This window comes from Phoenix dactylifera, unplaced genomic scaffold (assembly GCF_009389715.1).
Source record: "Phoenix dactylifera cultivar Barhee BC4 unplaced genomic scaffold, palm_55x_up_171113_PBpolish2nd_filt_p 000920F, whole genome shotgun sequence".
NCBI classification, from domain to species: Eukaryota; Viridiplantae; Streptophyta; class Magnoliopsida; order Arecales; family Arecaceae; genus Phoenix; species Phoenix dactylifera.
In genome coordinates this window covers 63,246-82,500 of record NW_024068280.1, presented here as the reverse complement: position 1 = coordinate 82,500, position 19,255 = coordinate 63,246, and the positions used below count along the sequence as shown (strand labels likewise).

The 19,255-nt window shown below is 40.2% G+C and overlaps 2 protein-coding genes and 1 pseudogene across 2 annotated transcripts in view; all 3 read left to right on the top strand.

The window, feature by feature from the left end:
• LOC120107604 overlaps nt 1-1,190 on the top strand; it is a 1,713-nt gene extending 523 nt beyond the window's left edge. The window contains exons 3-5 of the mRNA XM_039120938.1: nt 338-415; nt 507-566; nt 688-1,190. Of these exons, the coding sequence (XP_038976866.1) occupies nt 338-415; nt 507-566; nt 688-801 (252 nt within the window). The 3' untranslated portion in view covers nt 802-1,190. The remainder of the gene's footprint in view (nt 1-337; nt 416-506; nt 567-687) is intronic.
• A 72-nt stretch (nt 1,191-1,262) lies between these two features.
• Nucleotides 1,263-2,353, top strand: LOC120103761. The gene is made up of 4 exons (XM_039120937.1): nt 1,263-1,452; nt 1,608-1,659; nt 1,841-1,911; nt 2,024-2,353. The coding sequence occupies exons 1-4, from the start codon at nt 1,392-1,394 to the stop codon at nt 2,215-2,217; spliced, it is 378 nt and encodes a 125-aa protein (XP_038976865.1). The 5' UTR covers nt 1,263-1,391; the 3' UTR covers nt 2,218-2,353.
• Nucleotides 2,354-9,013: 6,660 nt separating this feature from the next.
• On the top strand, nt 9,014-9,111 carry LOC120107606 (annotated as a pseudogene).
• Nucleotides 9,112-19,255: the final 10,144 nt, after the last annotated feature.

Sequence of the window (19,255 nt, the reverse complement as noted above, 5' to 3'; positions counted from 1 at the left end):
TTCAAAATAATATTTTCATTTACAGCAGGTGATGCAGTGAGGTAGCTGAATATTGTAGAAAATTACAAGTAGAAGCTCAGCTTATAATATGGATTATTCTGTATTAGCAAATTACTGAACATTAAAATGCTTGCACACTTAGAATTAGCCAGGTTTTCCTCCCATCCTAGTTCTCGAAAATAAAATAAAGGATTCGAAATGAAATGAAATGCTTGCACACTGAACAACTAGTGGTAACAATACTATATCATTGTTCAACCCCAGTTCCATGATGTTGCATTGTTGTTGTGGTATTATTTAACACTGGTGAAGCTAAATCTCTGTTGTTTACCATCAGACAGAGGAGAACACTTGTTTAGCATGCCGCAAATCTGTCAAAAATATTTTCATTCAATTAAAGGCTCCTAAGCTGAGGGTAATCATATTGTGGATCGATGAAATACTATAGTATATATTTTATCCTCTTCTTCTGGTAACTATCGGTTTTATTTGCACTTCTAATTCAGATGAAGATAATGGAGACTCTTATTGAGAACTGCAAAGAAGCAGATGAGAATGAAGAGCAAGTAAGTATTTCATCTCTCTAAACAATCACTGATGGCATGGTCTTCATCAGAATGTATGACAAAGAAATAATGATGTATGACAGAAAAAATGATCTATTATTATTAATTTATAATTTTGCAGTGCAAGCAAATTGTCTGCATGTATGTTCCCCTAATCCTGTCAAAACTTGACAAGCAGAAACCCAGTGACCGGTGCCGTCTGATGAATCTCTGTGATGAGGGGATATCTCTGTGAAATGCCTGTCCAGTTAGCTAAGTGGTAGCTTTGCTTCTATTAGATGTGCTCAAAATAACCAAGAAAGGGGGAGATTCTGGATCTTTGAGGATTGAATAATGTGATGTTCATGCATCATATGTCCAATGTTGCTGGGATTGGTGTGATCAGCCATGTGTTATTGCTTTTATGTCTGAAAGCAGATGTATATTCTTCTTTCGGTATAAAAATTTTGTCCGAAGAACCTTTGGAAATCTTCTGCCGCAGTTGGCATCTGATCAAGCATTGCAATATATTGCTGCTACCTCATCTAGTTGTCCAAAACGTAATTTGTTTACATAGTTAAAATGGTGTCTTTGTTATTATACAAGCCAGTTGTGAGATCATTATATTAATTGTTGTTCACTTGTTAATAGAATCATGTTGGTCAAAGGAGGGCTCAACTCCAAATAGTCTGCATAGAAGGTGAGCTCATCATCCATTTTCATAAGATTTCTTATTTTGGACCTTCCATTTGCTCCTTTGGATCTTCCCTCTGCTTCTCTAGTTGTATTGCTGGTACAATCTGAAGTTCCCTGAATCTATGTTTCTGGTAGAGTGCTCCTGTATGGATGTTGGAGAGCTACGAGGGAGTGTGGGAGGGACTCTCACCGCCGGCATTACATGATAATGGTATTCTAAATTACATGATAATGGTATTCTAAATTTCTGGTGTTCATATTCCTGTCTTAGTAGTATGTGGAACTCTTGTCTATATGTTAGTTCTTCCCGGGCTAATTAGTTTAAGCATTTTTACTAATGCATAGAAAGTATGCTGTTATTTGCAGTGGAATTCGACTATAGTGGAAACTATCTTGCAATTGCGGGTTCGGATGTAAGGTATATGCTTCTCAGGAAAACTCCTTTGTAGAATAATTTGTCTCAGAATTATGTTACATGTAAGGGATGATGATCAGATGCTTCCACAACATGGGAGTCTGGGGCACACTTGCCAAAAAGCCTTTTCTATCCAATTCTTTCTGGTGATTGATCAGGTTTATTTTCAAATGGATTGGTGCAGGGTCTACCAAGTTGCCAGTGTAAAGATGGAATGGAATCAGATTAAGACACTCTCTGATTTATCAGGCACAGGTCTAGATACGTTATACGCTTTTTATTATCATAAATTTTGCCAATCATTTTAACAATCGATATATATTCTTTTGCTCGGTCTCACGTTTTATCGGCTGTCTTCCATGGCCAGGAAAAGTGACATGCGTTAAGTTGGGATGGCCCAGAGGAACCCAGATCACCAGATCACTGATTTCAAACTTACAGAGAAGCCAGAGTCGAGATTCTTTGCGTTATCACTTAATCCTTTGCTGCTCATGGGGACGCTGCACGCCCCTGGGCTCGAGATCAGCAGTTAACCGTTGGATGCCCCCCCTTGTAATTTAAGTGCAACCAAGATCCTGGATGGAAGCCCTGAATATGGCATTTTATTTTGATGATGTCCCGTAAAACATGTTGTATTCGTAGTTTTGAGTCACCGGTGAAAAAGCGCATAAACTTATTCTATCTGTGATTCTTGACATTGTTGCTTGTCCGATTGTCTTGATTGCTTGGGAACAATCTATGTTCTAGTTTCATTTGTGAAAGGCTTTCAAACAAAGGTTCAAAGAAAGGGGAACAGTACAAATGCTTGATGCAACCGGATGTCTCAGCGGCCCGTCGTCCGACAGGGAAGCATGCGACCATGATAAAATAGTGGTGCGGGTGGGTGACTGGGGCAACTGACAAGCCATGCGAAAATGTATCGTCGACAGGCATTGATATTGGGAACATGGGTCTATCCCGACGCTTTTAAGCGTCGGAATATTACAAAAACACAACACTATAGACCAACGTTCTCGCCGCTTATACGCGTCGGATTATTAAAAAACAACGACGCTTAAAAGCGTCGGGATAGACCAACGTTCTTGCCGACGCTTATAAGCGTCGGAGTCTTGTAAAAAAAACCACGCTTAAAAGCGTCGGGATAGACCGACGACGCTTTTTTGACGCGTCGGGTTAAACCCGACCCACGCCCACCTGCCCGACGTGTGACCCACGCTTTGTGAAGCGTGGGCTGGGAATTCACCGACGCTTATAAGCGTCGGGAGAGACCAAAAAAAGCGTCGGAAGATACCCTTTCTTTTGTAGTGAAGAATAGTTGTTATGAGTTTTGAAGAGCTTGGTTGTTCTTTGTTGATGGCATTGCAACCTTGGTGTTTTCGGAAAAGTGAATTTGAGTTTTGCCCGAGGACGAGCAAAAGTTAAGTGTGGGGAAATTTGATGAGAATGCAAAATGTCATATTTTTCTTTCTTAATGTTTAGTCTTTTGTACTTATTTTGTGCCTAAATGTACTCATTATTCTTATATTTTGATTTAGGATGCAAATGGAAGCGTTAAGTACAAAACGAAGCTAATTGGATGATTTTGGACAGTTTCGATATTGCTTCGTAATTTAAGCATAACTTTTTCATCCGAGCTCTGATTGAGATGATTCAAGATGCTGTGAAAAGCCAAGAAAACGATCTACAACTTTCATGTTTTGAGTTTTGATAGATACTGACTTTATCAAGGTCAAAATTGATCTCGAAGTTGCTGCACGTCCTTAGCCTGCAATACGTGGATTTGACTCGGTCAATTTTCAGAAGTTTCCAGATTTGATGCACGAAAATCCTAGCTGGAAACACCACTTTCCCAGTTATATTAGGACTTTATTTTATTTTTCGTAATTAGTCAGATTTGAATATTTGTTAGGAGATTTTTTTGGAAGGGATAAAGGTGAAAGAAAGGGGGCTGAAAAGGGGGCTCTTTCTCTTTTCTCTTGGAGGACTCCTCTTTCTCTTTTCTCCTTGGAAGTTTGCATCCATGGCTCTGCGTGGCTAAAGCTTTTATTGGTCTAAGAAAACAGAAGCCTCGGAATCAATAAAACTGTGAGATCTGAATTTGTTTTCATTGTTCAATTCATGCTTTGATGTCGAATGTCCTTCTGTGCATATTTTCATGATTATTTTCGTTTAATGACTAGGAGGCCTACTAGTTTATTATTCGTTGCAATCTACTGCTAGGTTAGATATCAAATCCGTAATTGTTTGATTCCTCTAATCTGTGAAGCAACTAAGATCTAATAATTTGCTGCATTAGAAATTTTCAGATCTTAGGAAGAATACTCGGCTAAATCAAATGCAACCGCTTGTGTTTGTGTTGTTTAGTTTCATCGATCTCTCTAATTCTTAAGGCTGCTACTAGATTAAACCTTTAGCGCTTGTCTTGGGTTGTTTAGTAGTTAGGGTTAATTAGATCGCTTGTTTTTAATTAACTACAACTAAGAAGAGATAGAAAAATATTTCTATCGGTGGACATTCAAAGTGCAAATTGATATCTTTGCATCAATGATCAGTTGTAAAATTCCGATGGTAGATGTTGACTTAGACCAAGATTTGTTCTTTTGATTGATTTCAATACTTAAATCTGAATTCTTCTTTAGTTGTTTTATTATTTTCATTATACTCAAACCCCCCCTCCGTCCTTGTTCAAGTTGCATAAAACTAGGCTAGATACTCTCCGTGGGAACGATCCTTACTCGCACTACTACATATATATTTTTAGAAGTATAGGTTTTATTTTTGGTTGCCTACGACAGCACACCAGTCATACAAAAGAACTTTTTGTGCAGGTTCAAAAGATTTTCTTAGAATTGATTTATCATGCCTAATTTTCATTCGTTCTTTACAAAGTCTAGCATTGTCATACGCATCCCGACGAATTTCATTCAACTCACTTAATTGTAATTTTCGAGCTAAACCAGCATCGGACAATTCAAAATTTAATTTTCTAATGGCCCAATACGATTTATGCTCTATTTCAACAGGTAGATGACATGCTTTTCCATAGACTAGCCGATACGGGGACATACCAAGAATAGTTTTATAAGCAGTACGGTAAGCCCACAATGCGTCAGAAAGTTTTAAAGGCCAGTCTTTGCGTAATGGATTCACCGTTTTCTCTAAAATTTGTTTAATTTCCCGATTGGCTAACTCTACTTGGCCACTAGTCTGCAGGTGATAAGGAGTTGCAATTCTATGAGTGATACCGTACTTTTGCAATAGGATCTCAAAAGGCTTATTACAGAAATGTTTTTCCCCATCACTAATTATAACCTTGGGCATTCCAAATCGTGAAAAAATATTTTCTTTTAGAAATTTCAAAACAGGTTTGTGATCATTAGTTCTACAGGCAACAGCTTCTACCCATTTTGACACATACTCAACACCAACTAAAATATACTCATGGCCAAAAGATGGTGGAAACGGACCCATGAAATCAATACCCCACATGTCAAAAATTTCAATAGCAGTAATGGGCTGAAGAGGCATCATTTGCCTACGAGTTAGACTTCCAACACGTTGACATGGGTCACATGTCCTACAGAACTCGTGGGCATCTTTAAATAGTGTAGGCCAATAAAAACCACATTGCAACACCTTAGCTGCCGTTTTCTTAGATGCAAAGTGTCCTCCGCAACCATTGGCGTGACAAAAAGAGAGTACACTTTGTATCTCATGATCCGGAATACATCTTCTAAAGATTTGATCATTGCAATACTTGAACAAATAGGGGGCATCATAATAATAACTTCTTACTTCACGTAAAAAATTATTCTTATCATTCGATCCCCAATGCTCCGGCATCCGGTTCGTGACAAGAAAGTTTACAATATCAGCAAACCATGGCATAGTAGAAAGTGCAAACAATTGCTCTTCAGGGAACGAGTCCTTGATGGGCAACTGTGGCACCGAATCATTAAAAACTAGCCGTGATAAATGGTCAGCAACTACATTTTCTACTCCCTTTTTATCTTTGATAGTGATGTCAAATTCTTGGAGTAAAAGTATCCATCGTATTAAGCGTGGTTTGGCATCTTTCTTATCCAATAAATATTTTAGCGCTGCATGATCTGTAAAGATAACAATAGGAGCACCAAGGATATAAGAACGAAATTTGTCTAATGCAAATACTACTGCAAGCAATTCCTTCTCGGTGGTGGTGTAATTCATTTGAGCATCATTTAAGGTTTTGCTTGCATAGTAGATGACATATGGCTTATTATCCTTGCGTTGTCCTAGGACAGCTCCTATCGCATAGTCACTAGCATCGCACATGATCTCAAAAGGTAACGACCAATCAGGTGGTCGCACGATGGGTGCAGTGCTAAGCATAGCCTTCAATTTTTCGAATGCCTCTTGACATGTTTCAGTCCAATTGAACGGTGTATCAAGGGATAGGAGGTTACATAATGGTCGGGCTATGACACTAAAGTCCTTGATGAACCTCCTATAAAATCCGGCATGACCCAAAAATGATCTAACATCTCTAACTGTCTTGGGTGCAGGTAGCTTGGCGATTAAATCAATCTTAGCTCTATCAACTTCCATGCCCTTCGATGAAATAATATGTCCTAGGACAATTCCCTTTGGCACCATGAAGTGGCATTTCTCCCAATTTAGTATCAGATTCTTTTCCATGCATCGAGCTAAGACTGCTTGTAAATGTAATAAACAATCATCAAAAGAATCACCAAAAATAGAGAAATCATCCATAAACACTTCTAAAAATTTTTCGTTCATGTCTTCAAAAATACTGAGCATGCATCTTTGAAATGTTGCAGGTGCATTACATAACCCGAACGGCATCCGACGGAAAGCGAATGTACCAAAAGGACAAGTGAAAGTAGTCTTCTCTTGATCTTCTGGTGAAATCTCGATTTGGTAGTATCCAGAATAGCCATCGAGAAAACAATAAAAATTATGTCCTGCAACTCTTTCCAAAACTTGGTCTAGGAAGGGTAGGGGAAAGTGATCTTTCCTAGTGACCAAATTCAATTTGCGGTAGTCAACACACATGCGCCAACTCGTCGAGACACGAGTCGGGACTAACTCACCCTGCTCATTTTTGACTACTGTCAGACCTGCTTTTTTGGGCACGACTTGAGTTGGACTCACCCACTTGCTATCGGAAATTGGGTAAATAATACCCACGTCAAGCAACTTGAGGACTTCTGCTTTAACCACATCTCTCATCGTAGGATTCGACCTGCGTTGCATTTGCCTTGTGGTTTTGGCATTGTCCTCCAAATATATCCGGTGCGTGCAAATTAAAGGGCTAATCCCCTTCAAGTCTGCAATAGACCACCCTAAAGCTCCTCTATGATTCTTTAGAACACCAAGTAATTTTCTTTCTTGGGCATGATCAAGATCAGATGAGATGATTATAGGAAAAGTGTCATCGGATCCAAGAAAGGCATACTTGAGTTCCTTCGGTAAAGGTTTCAACTCGAGCTTAGGTGCTTGTTCATGGGATGGTACTATCTTTGCTCCTCGAGATGGCCAATGTTCAAATTCCTCTATTCTCGGTCTCCACCCATTGACCATCATGACATCTGAGTTATCTAAAATAGGTGGGACCGTATCATCAGTAGTACCTTCAGAACACCAATCTATCAAACCATTGTCGGCCGATTCAGTAAATGTTTCTTTTAACAAATATTCTTCCGCAATGGTTTCAACCCATTCAACTTCTTTACTTTCTTCATGATCACTGGGTTGTTTACCTATACTAAAGACGTTCAGTTCCAAGGTCATATTTTCAAAAGAAAGTTTCATGACACCATTCCTACAATTGATCAATGCATTAGAAGTTGCAAGGAATGGGCGTCCTAAGATGACCGGAATCTGAGATGGTGAATTGGAAGCCGGATGTGTGTCCAGTACGATAAAATCAACAGGAAAATAGAACTTGTCTACTTGGACCAACACATCTTCGATAATCCCTCTAGGAACCTTCACTGACCTGTCAGCTAATTGTAAGGTCACAGTTGTTGGCTTCAACTCACCCAAACCGAGTTGCTCATATACCGTATATGGCAACAAATTCACACTCGCTCCTAAATCTAGCAATGCTCGCTCAATCCTAAAATTGCCAATGATGCACGAGATAGTTGGGCAACCTGGATCCTTATATTTAGGAAGAATGTTATGCTGTAAAATTGCACTCACATTTTCAGCCAGAAATGCCTTCTTCTTGACATTTAAACGACGCTTGACAGTGCACAAATCTTTTAAAAATTTTGCATAGGAAGGCACTTGTTTGATTGCATCAAGAAGAGGTACATTGATTTTTACTTGCTTAAAAAGCTCAAGAATTTCAGAGTTTGGTTCAAGCTTTTGCAAGGGCTTTAATCTTTGTGGAAATGGTGCAGGAAAAGGACATTCAATTTTTTCAGTAGATGTTGGTGCTTCAGTTTCTTCGTTATCCTTTTCTTTTGTCTTTAAAGGGTCAGAATCAGGTATGGCTTGAGTTTGTTCTGGGACTGGTCGGTCAATAATCTTTCCACTTCGCAATGTTATTATACTCTTTGCTTGCTCTTTATGCGAAGTTGAAGATGATGCATTGCTACCGCCGTAGACTTGAGGGTTAGGTTGTGGTTGAGCTGGTAGCTTACCCTTCTCTTGAGCACTTAAAGCAGTGGTCAGCGTTGTCAGTTGATTTCTTAATTCATCATTGATTTTAGCTTGACCTTGCATGAAAGATTGTAAAGTTTCTTCGAGACTGGGTTTTTGAGGGGGTGCATGTGCATAATGAGGGTGCGGAGGTGGAGGAGTTGGGTTATATACTTGTTGAGGTTGGTCATTCCTCCACCTGAAATTTGGATGGTTCTTCCATCCAGGGTTGTAAGTACCCGAAAAAGGATTATTGAAAGATTTTTGATAGGTATTCATAACATTGGCCTGATCGTGCAAGACTTCCTTGAATGCGGGTATTGTGGGGCAATCAGTGATGAGATGGCCAGGCATCTCGCAAATCCTACAACACTCGTTGTTATGCTCTACGGTCTTGACGGGTTCAGTCCTTCTAAGTTCAATTTTCTCTACCTTCCTAGTAAGGGCTGCCATTTTAGCTTGAATATCATCCTGAGTATTAAGGTTGTAAAGGCCCCCGTGTGGAATGCTAGTAGTCTTAGGCAAAGGTTTATTCACTCTATCCCCTGTATCCCATAATTGTGCAGTCTCTGCGAGAGAGTCTAAATAGTCCCATGCCTCATCGGGTTGCTTTTCCAGAAATAGACCATTGCACATAGTCTCTATAAATTGTTTCAACTGTGGAGACAACCCTTCGTAAAAGAAACTAATGGTTCTCCATGTTTCAAACCCATGATGAGGACAAGAGAGAAGCAAATCTTTAAATCTCTCCCAGCATTCATAAAATGTTTCATGGTCTTTTTGCTGGAAATTACTAATGTGCCTTTTCAAAAAATTAGTCCTTTGTGCGGGAAAGAATTTTTTCAAGAATTCTCTTTGCATATCCTGCCATGTTCCTAGCGATCTAGGTCTCAAGGAGTTAAGCCATGTTTTGGCTTTATCCTTTAAGGAAAAAGGAAACAAGGTCAATTTAAGGACATCTTCCGATACATTTGGCACTCTAAATGTGATGCTAATTTCCTCAAAATCCTTAAGGTGAAGATAAGGGTTCTCAGATTCTATTCCATGATACTTGGGCAGCAATTGAATTACTCCTGGTTTGATTTCAAAGTGTCCTACATTTTCAGGAATAATCATGCATGAAGGTTGACTAGTCCTAGTGGGATGTAAGTATTGTCGAAGTGTCATAACTGGGGGTCTACCTTCATCACCATGGTGACTTCCTACATCATCAGGAAAATTTGCCATCTCACAAGGTGTGAGATACTGCGAAGGAATTTCAAGGATGTGTCCTAAGGAATTGTCAAAAGGTTGTCGACTCAGACGTCCAGTGTTGTCCCTATTCCAACCTAGCATACAAAATTTCAGAGTTTATTTATTTGTTTGTTTTTTTTGTTTTTTTTATTTATTTTTATTTTTTTTTAATGATTACCCTTGATCTTTTCTTAAAGTTCTTATCAATTTTCAAGTAGCAACAAGGGTTAATGAGATATGATGATAATAAAATTCTGATTCTAAACAAAAAAATTAAACACAGAAAATTCAAAGCAGACAGCAGCAAAGTTTATATTAATTTAATGGTCCTAAAAGTATCAGATATTTGAGTGCAATCAGACGGTGGATTACTCAGATATCAGAGTTTGATGCAGACTGTGCAGGAAATAAAAACAGCAGAATTTTTTTTTTTTTTGAAAGAAAAAGACTAAATAATAAGATACTGATTAAATCTAAAATTATACTAATAAATCAGCCGTTCTCCGGCAACGGCACCAAAAACTTGATGCAAAAATAAAATTGTTCTCCCAAGTGCAGGAGAATCGCACAAGTAGTAAAATCTCGGGAGTCCGAGGTCGAATCCTCAGGGAACGAAATATATATTAGATTATTTAATATAATTTTAGATTAATTAATTCAATAAATTCGTGGATTAAGATGATGTTTTGATTTTCAGAAATTAAAAACAAAGATGATATGCAACTAAACAAAGTTCAATGAAATAAAGATGGTAGGGATCTGGAATCCCCCTTGATGATATTGCATCCAAGAAATAAACTCTATGGTTTTTGATTAAAAATGAATGGTAGGATAGATCTAATCATGGTATATATTTCATGAACATATGAACTCAATTTCTAAGCATTCATCGTGCTTTCTACGTCTACGATGAATCAAATACTAAAGCAATCCATATATCAATAATCATAATCCATTAAAGAGCTATCTACGAAATAACTATGCATGGATCAAAAACATATCAGTAAATATGATTCATTGAAGGCAAAAATTTAGAGTTTACTTCAAAGAGCAATACATCAAAGGTTCCTCCATCTCCCTCCCTAAGAAATTAGCCACTCAATTCAAACATTAGTCCCTCTTTTCTCTTTTTTTTTTCTATTCTTTTCGGAAACAGGGGCTCCCCTGTTCCCTTTCTTTTTCTTTTGAATAACAGGGGCTCCTCTGTTTCTTCTTTGAATGGGGACTCCGGCTCCTGGTTCACCGAATGGGGGATATATATAACAACTCCCCCCCCCCCAACCGAGAGAGGTGTCAAGCTGGCCTTCGATCCCTTCTTCACATGCGGTGGTGATGAGCTGACCCGATGAATCTGGGGCGTGGATCGCGGGGTCATGATCGCGGGGTCATGGTTGCTGGGATTCGGATGCTGGCTGGCCGTGAACGTGGCTGCAGGGAAGCTTCACAGAAGCCGGGATCTTCGGTAAGGGAGGTTGGGTGGTCGTTCGAAGCATACATCCCGGCTGGCCGCGGGATCTCCGGACGCGTGAAGGAAGCTGATCACGGATCCTGGCTGGGATGCAGAGTCGAATTCATGAGATGAACGGGATGAGCGGATCACACGCGCTGGGACATGGTGGATGGCTCGCGGAAGAAGCGGACGGAAGCTGGATCTTTGCTGGGATGAGGTGTGCGCTTGTGAGGAGGATGAACCGTGGACGGCTGGCTTGCAGACGCGGCAAAGATCCGATCGCGAACGGAAGGAGGTTTGGAGCTGGGATGCGTGGCTGAGATCACGGACGCGGGATGTCTGGGAGAGGCTAGATCGCGGTGGATTTTGCTCGCGGGATGATGGGAGCTGATCACACGCGGACGAGGTCTGAGAAGGTTGATGTGGCTGGAACTCGGGAGAGCTGGCTCACGGACTCGGTGATGTTTGGACCCAATGCGCATCTTAGCTTTGATTTATAATAATCACCTGCACCCCACAAAAATATAATATTAATGCAGCACTTTTATCATTATTTGTTAGCAATAATACTAATTTAAGTGATGTATAGATCGCACTTTTGTGCTCTCATCACATATCCATACCGTGAGTAATCATCGGTAAAATGAAGTAAAAATTACAACCCCTAGCCTGCACATCGAATGGGCCACACACATCAGTGTGAACTAGGGTAAGTATTTCAGTGGACCTCCCTGTGTCCTACAAAGGATAATTTGGCCATCTTTCCTTGAAGACAGAATTCACAAATCAAATATGACTCGGAAGTCAATGAGCCCAAAAGCTCATGTTTCTCCAATTTGTTTATTCTGTCTTCTCCTATATGGCTAAGCCTGAGGTGCCATAAATACTTTAGATTTATCTCATTAGATCCTATGGTATTCACTGTTTGCTCAGATATATTCACAGATACATCCATATGTATGTGATAGAGACTGTCAATCTTAAAACCATGTTGAATCAATTTATTTTTAAATAAAAATCTTTCTATGCTAAATAAAATACAGAAATCAAATTTCTGCTAGCAATAGGTAACAGTCCCTAAGTATCCTGAGCATATCTGACAAACCTTCTGAAGGTCTGTCACCCTTCATGTTCTTTATGCTTCCCATGTATGTAGGACAGTTCCTCTTTCAATGGCCGTCCATGATGCAATGGAAACACTTTTCCTTGCAATTGGCCTTTTTCTTGGAACTTTCTTACTTGGTGTTTTCTTAGTCTTCTGCTTCTTCGCAGGCTTCTTCTTCCAAATAGACTCTCTCTTGAAAGTAGAAACCAACTTGACAGCGAAAACGATGCCCCTTGAACTTCTTCAAGGTCCCTAAGGTAGTTACCAATTTATTTAACAATTCTATTTTAGTGCATACAACCTTGTTCATATGGTAGTTTACTATAAACTATTCATATGAAGCTGGAAGGAATTGCGGGATCAAATTCGTTTGCAATTCCTTGTGCATGGTCATGCCAAGCTTCTCAAGCTTCTCTAAGTCCTTTATCATGGTCAAACCATGATCATGGACAGACTACCCATCGTGCATCTTGGCTTTGAAGAGCCTCTTGGACACTTCAAACCGAGCTGCGTGACTCTGATCACCATACAACTCTTGCAGGTGATTTAATATGTCCCTGGCAGTCTCATGTTCTCATGCTAGCATTGTAATTCATTGGACATGGATGCCGTTGTGCAGCACCTAACTTTATTGTCATTGTTCGTCCACTTAGCATGCGTCTTATGCTGATCAGTGATCGGATAGATTGGTAACACGGGGATTCCATGGTCTAGCACATACCCTAATTTCTCATAATTCAAAACTATTTTGAAATTTGCGGAGCCAGTCTTTATAATTGGGTTTGGTCAAATAGTTGTTCTATAAGATATGAGTCAAAAGGGTTTGAGGCTGACATTATGATCTGCAGAGAGTAAAGATTCTAGTTAGACTTTTGTACTTGATCCTAATCTGTTCTATGGTCTTTTAGAACAAATGTAACTCCCACTATTTTCTCGAATTCCTCACACTTCCCTGGTAGGAAAACGGAAATCTCACACGACTAGGATTTCTAGTGGGTACTGTGGTCCCACCGATTTACATGCCACCTCACCTAACAGTTATTGGTGACACATAGATTGATGAATGTACAACTCTTGTACAATGCTTCTCAAGCATGTTGCAGTGCAACTTGGTCTCTAAGCCATGAAAACCTCACCTAACAGTTATTGGTCCCATTTCTTAGTTAAGTCAGACCCACCGTATAACCGTAGGAATAAAGTCGTCATTGGGTCCTCACCTAACAGTTATTGGTGCCCAACCCCATCTTTACCCTACAACATCTCATGTCTATAGAGAGGTCCAGCCCCCCGATGCAACTTGACCACTGTATCCAGCCGAGACAAATCAACATCAGAAAGGCTTTAGCAGCCCTACTACAGTGGAAGACCTATTGACTTAATATTGGTTAATCAGGTCTTAGTGTTTGCAACCTTGAGCTTTTCATAAGAGGTAATCGAACAATTGGCCAGGTAAGCAGGTGGGAGGCTCCCCTTACTCAGAGAGTAAGGTCCTAATTAAGTAACCATCTTTCATGCTTTCCTAGACACCAATTAGATCAATTAATCTAATATGACTTGCTCATGTTGGTTCACTCTCGACTTGATTGAGGAGGTTTTAATTTAGGTCTCAATTGGGTTTGCTACATCACATGTAAACCTATCTACCCGACTCTCATTCACATCACATGCAAACGGCACATTGCAGGCAGTTATAATCGCAGCAATAATTAAAGCTAAACTTTAAATAGGTGATGATCATGGATTCTAGTTAGGTCGTATTACAAGCACATGCACGTCAATCGATCAACTGGTCTTTAACTCTTGAATTGGTTCCAAGCCTCCTTGATTCGATCCTTGATCAACTCTTGTCCAATCGCCATCAACCGCTTAGACCCCTGTTCATCTCATGCCTTGTCTTCAACTTGATCGTTGACGTACATCACATCACAGAAATACAACCAGATGTAAAATAAAAATAATAATAAATTACATCTTCTTTTAGGAGGCACGCGGGCCTCTCAAAACATCAAATAAGATGCATGCAAGCATCTGAAAAATTACATGACATTGCAGATCACATCGCAGGTCTTTACATTTAATACCAAAAGGGTTTGAATCCTATGATCATCACCACATGCAGCAATTATAATTTTCAGATCTGAAAACTAACTGATTATCTCATGACCTAGGTTGCTGATCATGCTAATCATGATTCCAAACTTTGTAATCTCATTAATAATGCAATTAGAATCATCATCTTATCACATAAAAATCAGCATGCAAAAATCAGCACCCTAGAAAAAATCTGCATGCAGAAAATTTTCAGCATGCATATTCCTTCAATTTTCAGATCTAATAAGCCTATTAATAATTAATCTTTACCTTAATCTACGAAGCCTAGGCTCTGATACCACTGTTAGAAAGCCCCGCCCATGCCGCTGAAATTCAAAAATTCAGATGCAGCGGAAGAGGCATGCGCGGGATCAACCGTTCATCGCATGAACGTTGTTCAAAAACCGTTCGTAGATAGATAAGGATTAAAAACTTTTAAAAACATTAGAAGATCAGATCTTCACCTTGTGCGGGTAGATGATCACCGCAAACTGATGATCGTGGTTTTGGATGAGGGTTCGCTTGAAGCCGTTCAAGTGCCCGGCCTCTACGGGTATCCACACGAAGCAGAGGACCAATCCAAGTGCTCCAATCTCCCCGGGGTGCTAGCTCCCTTGCAGAGATTACTTTGATGGCTGATCACCTTCCTTTCAATCAACCCTTGAATGCTAGAGGGAGGAGGAAGAAGATGAAAGGATCAAGGAAGAAGATCCAAAAAGCTAGATGCAGCCTTTCCTTTTCTTGCGTTGAATCCCAAACGGAGAAGGAAGAAGGAGACCACCATGGATCTTTTTCCTTCTTGCTTGCGGCTGATCCAAGAGGAGAGGAGAAAGGGGGCGTACGGCCACAAGGGGAGAGCTTCTCATATGAATTAGGTCAGCCCCCAAGCCTCCTCTTAAATAGCATCTAGGGCTCCTATTTGGTTTAGTCCAAATCATGAATCAATTGGGTTCAATCTATGCTAGTCCTAATCCAATTAGAACTTGAATGAACCATGACTCAATTGAACTCTTCAATCCTAATCTAATTAGGAGCCATCTTGATTCATTGGATTAATAATTAATTAGGACTTAAGAAATCCTAATCCAATTAGGATTTGTTTAATTCTAGTCCTAATCCAATTAGGACTCTAATTTGAATTTGAAGTCCTAATCCGATTAGGACTCTAGGAATCCTACTCCAAGTAGGAATCCAAATTTAATTCAAAACTCCTAATCTAATTAGGATTATAGGAATCCTACTCCAAATAGGAATCCTAGTCCTACTCCTAATAGGATTCCCAGTCCAAGTAGGAATCCCAGTCCAAGTAGGATTCCTGTCCTAATCCAATTAGGACTCTATGAATCCTACTCCAAGTAGGACTCCTAGTCCTACTCCAAATAGGATTCCCAGTCCAAGTAGGAATTCCAGTCCAAGTAGAATTTCTAGTCCTAATCTAATTAGGACTCTATGAATCCTACTCCAAGCAGGACTCTTGTTTTAAGTCCAATTAATCAATTCCCTTTGTTCCTTCTTCAACTTATTATCAATCAAATTGATTACTTATGATTCCTAATCACGATTCAACCATCGGATCGGTCATTACTTCTAGTGTGTGTGACCCCATAGGTTCTACTCTGACTGGTAGTGAGATATATTATGATCTCTATCACAATATCATTGAAAACTCCTTTCAATGGATTGGAACGATTCCAACTCTACTCATTAGGGTTTATCGATCATCGAGATAATCTCTGTGAGTCCCACCATCCACCAGTGACACCTAGCAGCATGTAGTGGCTACCCAGTAGAATAGAATGATGAACCTCTAGGTGTAGTTATCGTGTGATACAGTCCTACTATCATGGATCCCTACAGGACGGAGGTCATGGATAACTCGTCAAACCCCTTCGTCTGTCATATGTCAAGATTTATTCGACTCGAGTTCGATAGTGGAAAACTCTTTCTCCACTTTATATTACTGCCCTGGCCAAGGTCTTAGAACTCAGTCTAACAAATCACATAGGATCACTCCTCTTCTATCAAGGTCGATAGATTCCATGTAAGTGCATACCCTACTCCTACAGTGAACTTACTGCAGCCAATCTACACTACAAGGACCTATATGACTAGAGACCATGTATACGTGTAGTCAAACTACAATAACCTCACTGTGAGTAGCTGAAGCACCGCAGGTCAAAGGACCAGTCATACTACTGCAACATCAAGCAAGTCACTGACGAGTGGATAGACATCCAAGTGACTTCTTGTCTTGGTCACGCTCAGTACCCTTGTTCTCTAACAAGCACCTGCACTATCACTTCAGTGTCCCTACATTGTGGACTCAAGTCTCGTCCATCCAGAAGGAAAGTGATCTGTGCACTGATCGGATCGATCACCGTCCTCGTGATGATCCATTGATCAGGAGCATTTAGAAATTAATCACCAATGATACATGGCTCAAATTCTCAACTCTTGAGAATATGCATCATCATCTTATTAATTTTTTGGACGATTCATAGACACATAAATAATATGAATGAAAAGATGCCTTTTATTTATTCAATAATAAATAGTCAAGTACAAAATTATGTTCCTAGAATTAACAATGTGTCAGTCAGATTGGCTTCTAGGGCATACATCTAACATGGCACAAATGACACAGATCTTGGGTCGACCCAAGAAAAGCTCGGGCCGACCCCAGCTTGGGTCGACCCCAGAAAAAGCTCGGGCCGACTCCAGCTTCAGCCATCTGAAAATACAGCCTTTTGGAATTTACTGAGAGGGCCGACCCCAAGTTTTCTTGAGCCGACCCCAGGTGGAGCCGACCCCAAGTTGAGCCGACCCATTGAAAAAGTTGAGTCGACCCCAGATTGAAATGTCAAGAAAGCAAGTCTCTGGATTTTCTGAGAGGGCCGACCCAAGAAAAGCTTGAGCTGACCCAAGTCTGATGAACAGTGGTTTGAGTCGACCCCAGGAAAGTTTGGATCGACCCAAGCACGGGCAGAAGCATAACGGCTAGTTGTGCAGAAGTGCATTTTGGACTCCCAACGGCTATAAACGGCTAGTTTCTTCAATCCAACGGTCAGAAAGGACTATTTGGAGGATGGAGAAGTATTTAAGAGGAAGTATTCATCAGAGGAAGTAAGCTTTTGAAAAAATATCAGTGCATTCAAGAGAAAATCCTAGCAAGGCAAGCTTCATTCAAAGAGCCAAAAGAAAGTGGTTGAGCAGATTCCAAGAGACATTAAGAGCTCCACCAACCCTTGAAGAGTGAAGCAATCTTGACAAAGAAGAGAAGAGCCTTATTAAAGCGATAATTATATTCTAAACTCTTCTTTGTAGCTCATAATTGTTTTATTTGCTCATTTAGGAGCTTTAGTTCCTTGTTCTTTATTCTTGTTGTAAGGTTTGTTGGTAAGCCTGTAAAACCAACGTAGGTTGTTGGTAAGCCCGTAAAACCAACATAGGTTGTTGGTGAGCCCACAAAACCAACGTAGGTTGTTGGTGAGCCCGTAAAACCAATAGTTAGGTTTATTGGTGATCCTGAAAAATCAATTGTAAAGATTTTTGATTGTGAGCCCGGAAAACAATCCTACTGTAATCTGAGGGGTTATAGTAAAATTCCCAAGGGAACGCTTGGGGAGTGGACGTAGGTGCCTTAGGGTGCACCGAACCACTATATATCGTTGTGTTTGTGTTGTGCTTGTTCTTATGCTTATTCTTGCATGATCTTTCATCTTTGCTCTAGTTTAATTCATTCAAATAATTTAAGAAAGCATCCACCGCACTTTAACTAAGAACACTTTTAAAGCACCAAAAATTTAGAAAAACCCAATTCACCCCCCCCCCCCCTCCTCTTGGGTTGTCACCTTGGGCAACACACCCGGAGTCAACTCGTGATGCAGACTTTGGTTCAAATTGGTCCAACACTTAGCCAAATTACTTTGAACCAAAGCTCGAGGCACTTAAACAGAAATTCACACATATTTGCCGAAACACTAGATTGAATTTATTAGTACAACATAAGATATACTCAAAATGCTTTGTGCTTATCAAAATCAATTAGGGAATACTCAATTACTCCACAATTTCTTTCTCTATTTTTTTATTTTGCTCGAGAACTAGCAAAATGTGGGTTTGGGGGTGTGATAAGTGCTAAATAATGCATAAATTAACCTCTTACTCATAGCACTTATCATTATTTCTATGCATATATTTTAAATTTAAATATGAGAAAATGTGTTCCCCTTAATCATTGCATTATTAAAGATAATTCGAGTTTGCTTGATTTTATTGGTCGAGTCTAATATATGCAGGTCGAGTCAAATTCATTTGGGATGATCTCTGAACCCAAATCGCATGCACCCCGCGAATCAAATCCTCTCAGATTTCTGATTCAGCCGTTCATCCCAACTCTACTATTTCTTTCACATCCAATCATGTTCGACCTTTTGTTCATGTTCTAACATTCTGTCCCAAAATCTCCCACGTTGAACTATTTGAACATGTATCATGGATCAGCCTTCATGTGCAATCAGCCATTCAAGTCTTCCTTCTCTTTACGTGTTCACCCATCAAGACTATTTCCCTCCACTGTCCAGACCTTCCTTGTTTTAGCTTCAAAATAGAGCCATCTCCCAACCAATCCGAGTTGACCCCAATCACCTTTCTCAACGCATGGAATAAAGTCCACGCTCATTCCCAGCCGTCTGCATCATCATGCAAGCTCGCGTTCCATCCTCTCCCGCGACCATGGTCCAACTCCATCCGCAAATCCCTCCCTAGCTTCCACGTCTTCACGTTCATCGTCATCCTTCCCACGATTATCCTCTCAGATCACACGTCCAAACTTTCCAGCTTAACAAAACAGAGTCCAAGCCTTCTCTTTCCTCCTCCGAATCCCCTGCATCCCAGCTCATGAATCCGTTTCTTCCTCCCATCCACGTGATTCCTCCCACACATCATAGCATTTCGGATTAACTTTAGCATTCACGGATAAAGCCCAAGCTTCCGCTCATCTCATGTGTTCCCCACTGTCCACGTAGGATCCATGTCCATCCTCCCACAGATAAGTTCCAGCTCCTCCC

Coding starts and splice junctions, on each gene's coding strand:
- LOC120103761 (XM_039120937.1), top strand. CDS start 1,392: ATGTTGGAGAGCTACGAGGGAGTGTGGGAGGGACTCTCACCGCCGGCA. Junction 1,453..1,607: donor GCCGGCATTACATGATAATG/GTATTCTAAATT, acceptor TGTTATTTGCAG/TGGAATTCGACTATAGTGGA. Junction 1,660..1,840: donor ATTGCGGGTTCGGATGTAAG/GTATATGCTTCT, acceptor GGATTGGTGCAG/GGTCTACCAAGTTGCCAGTG.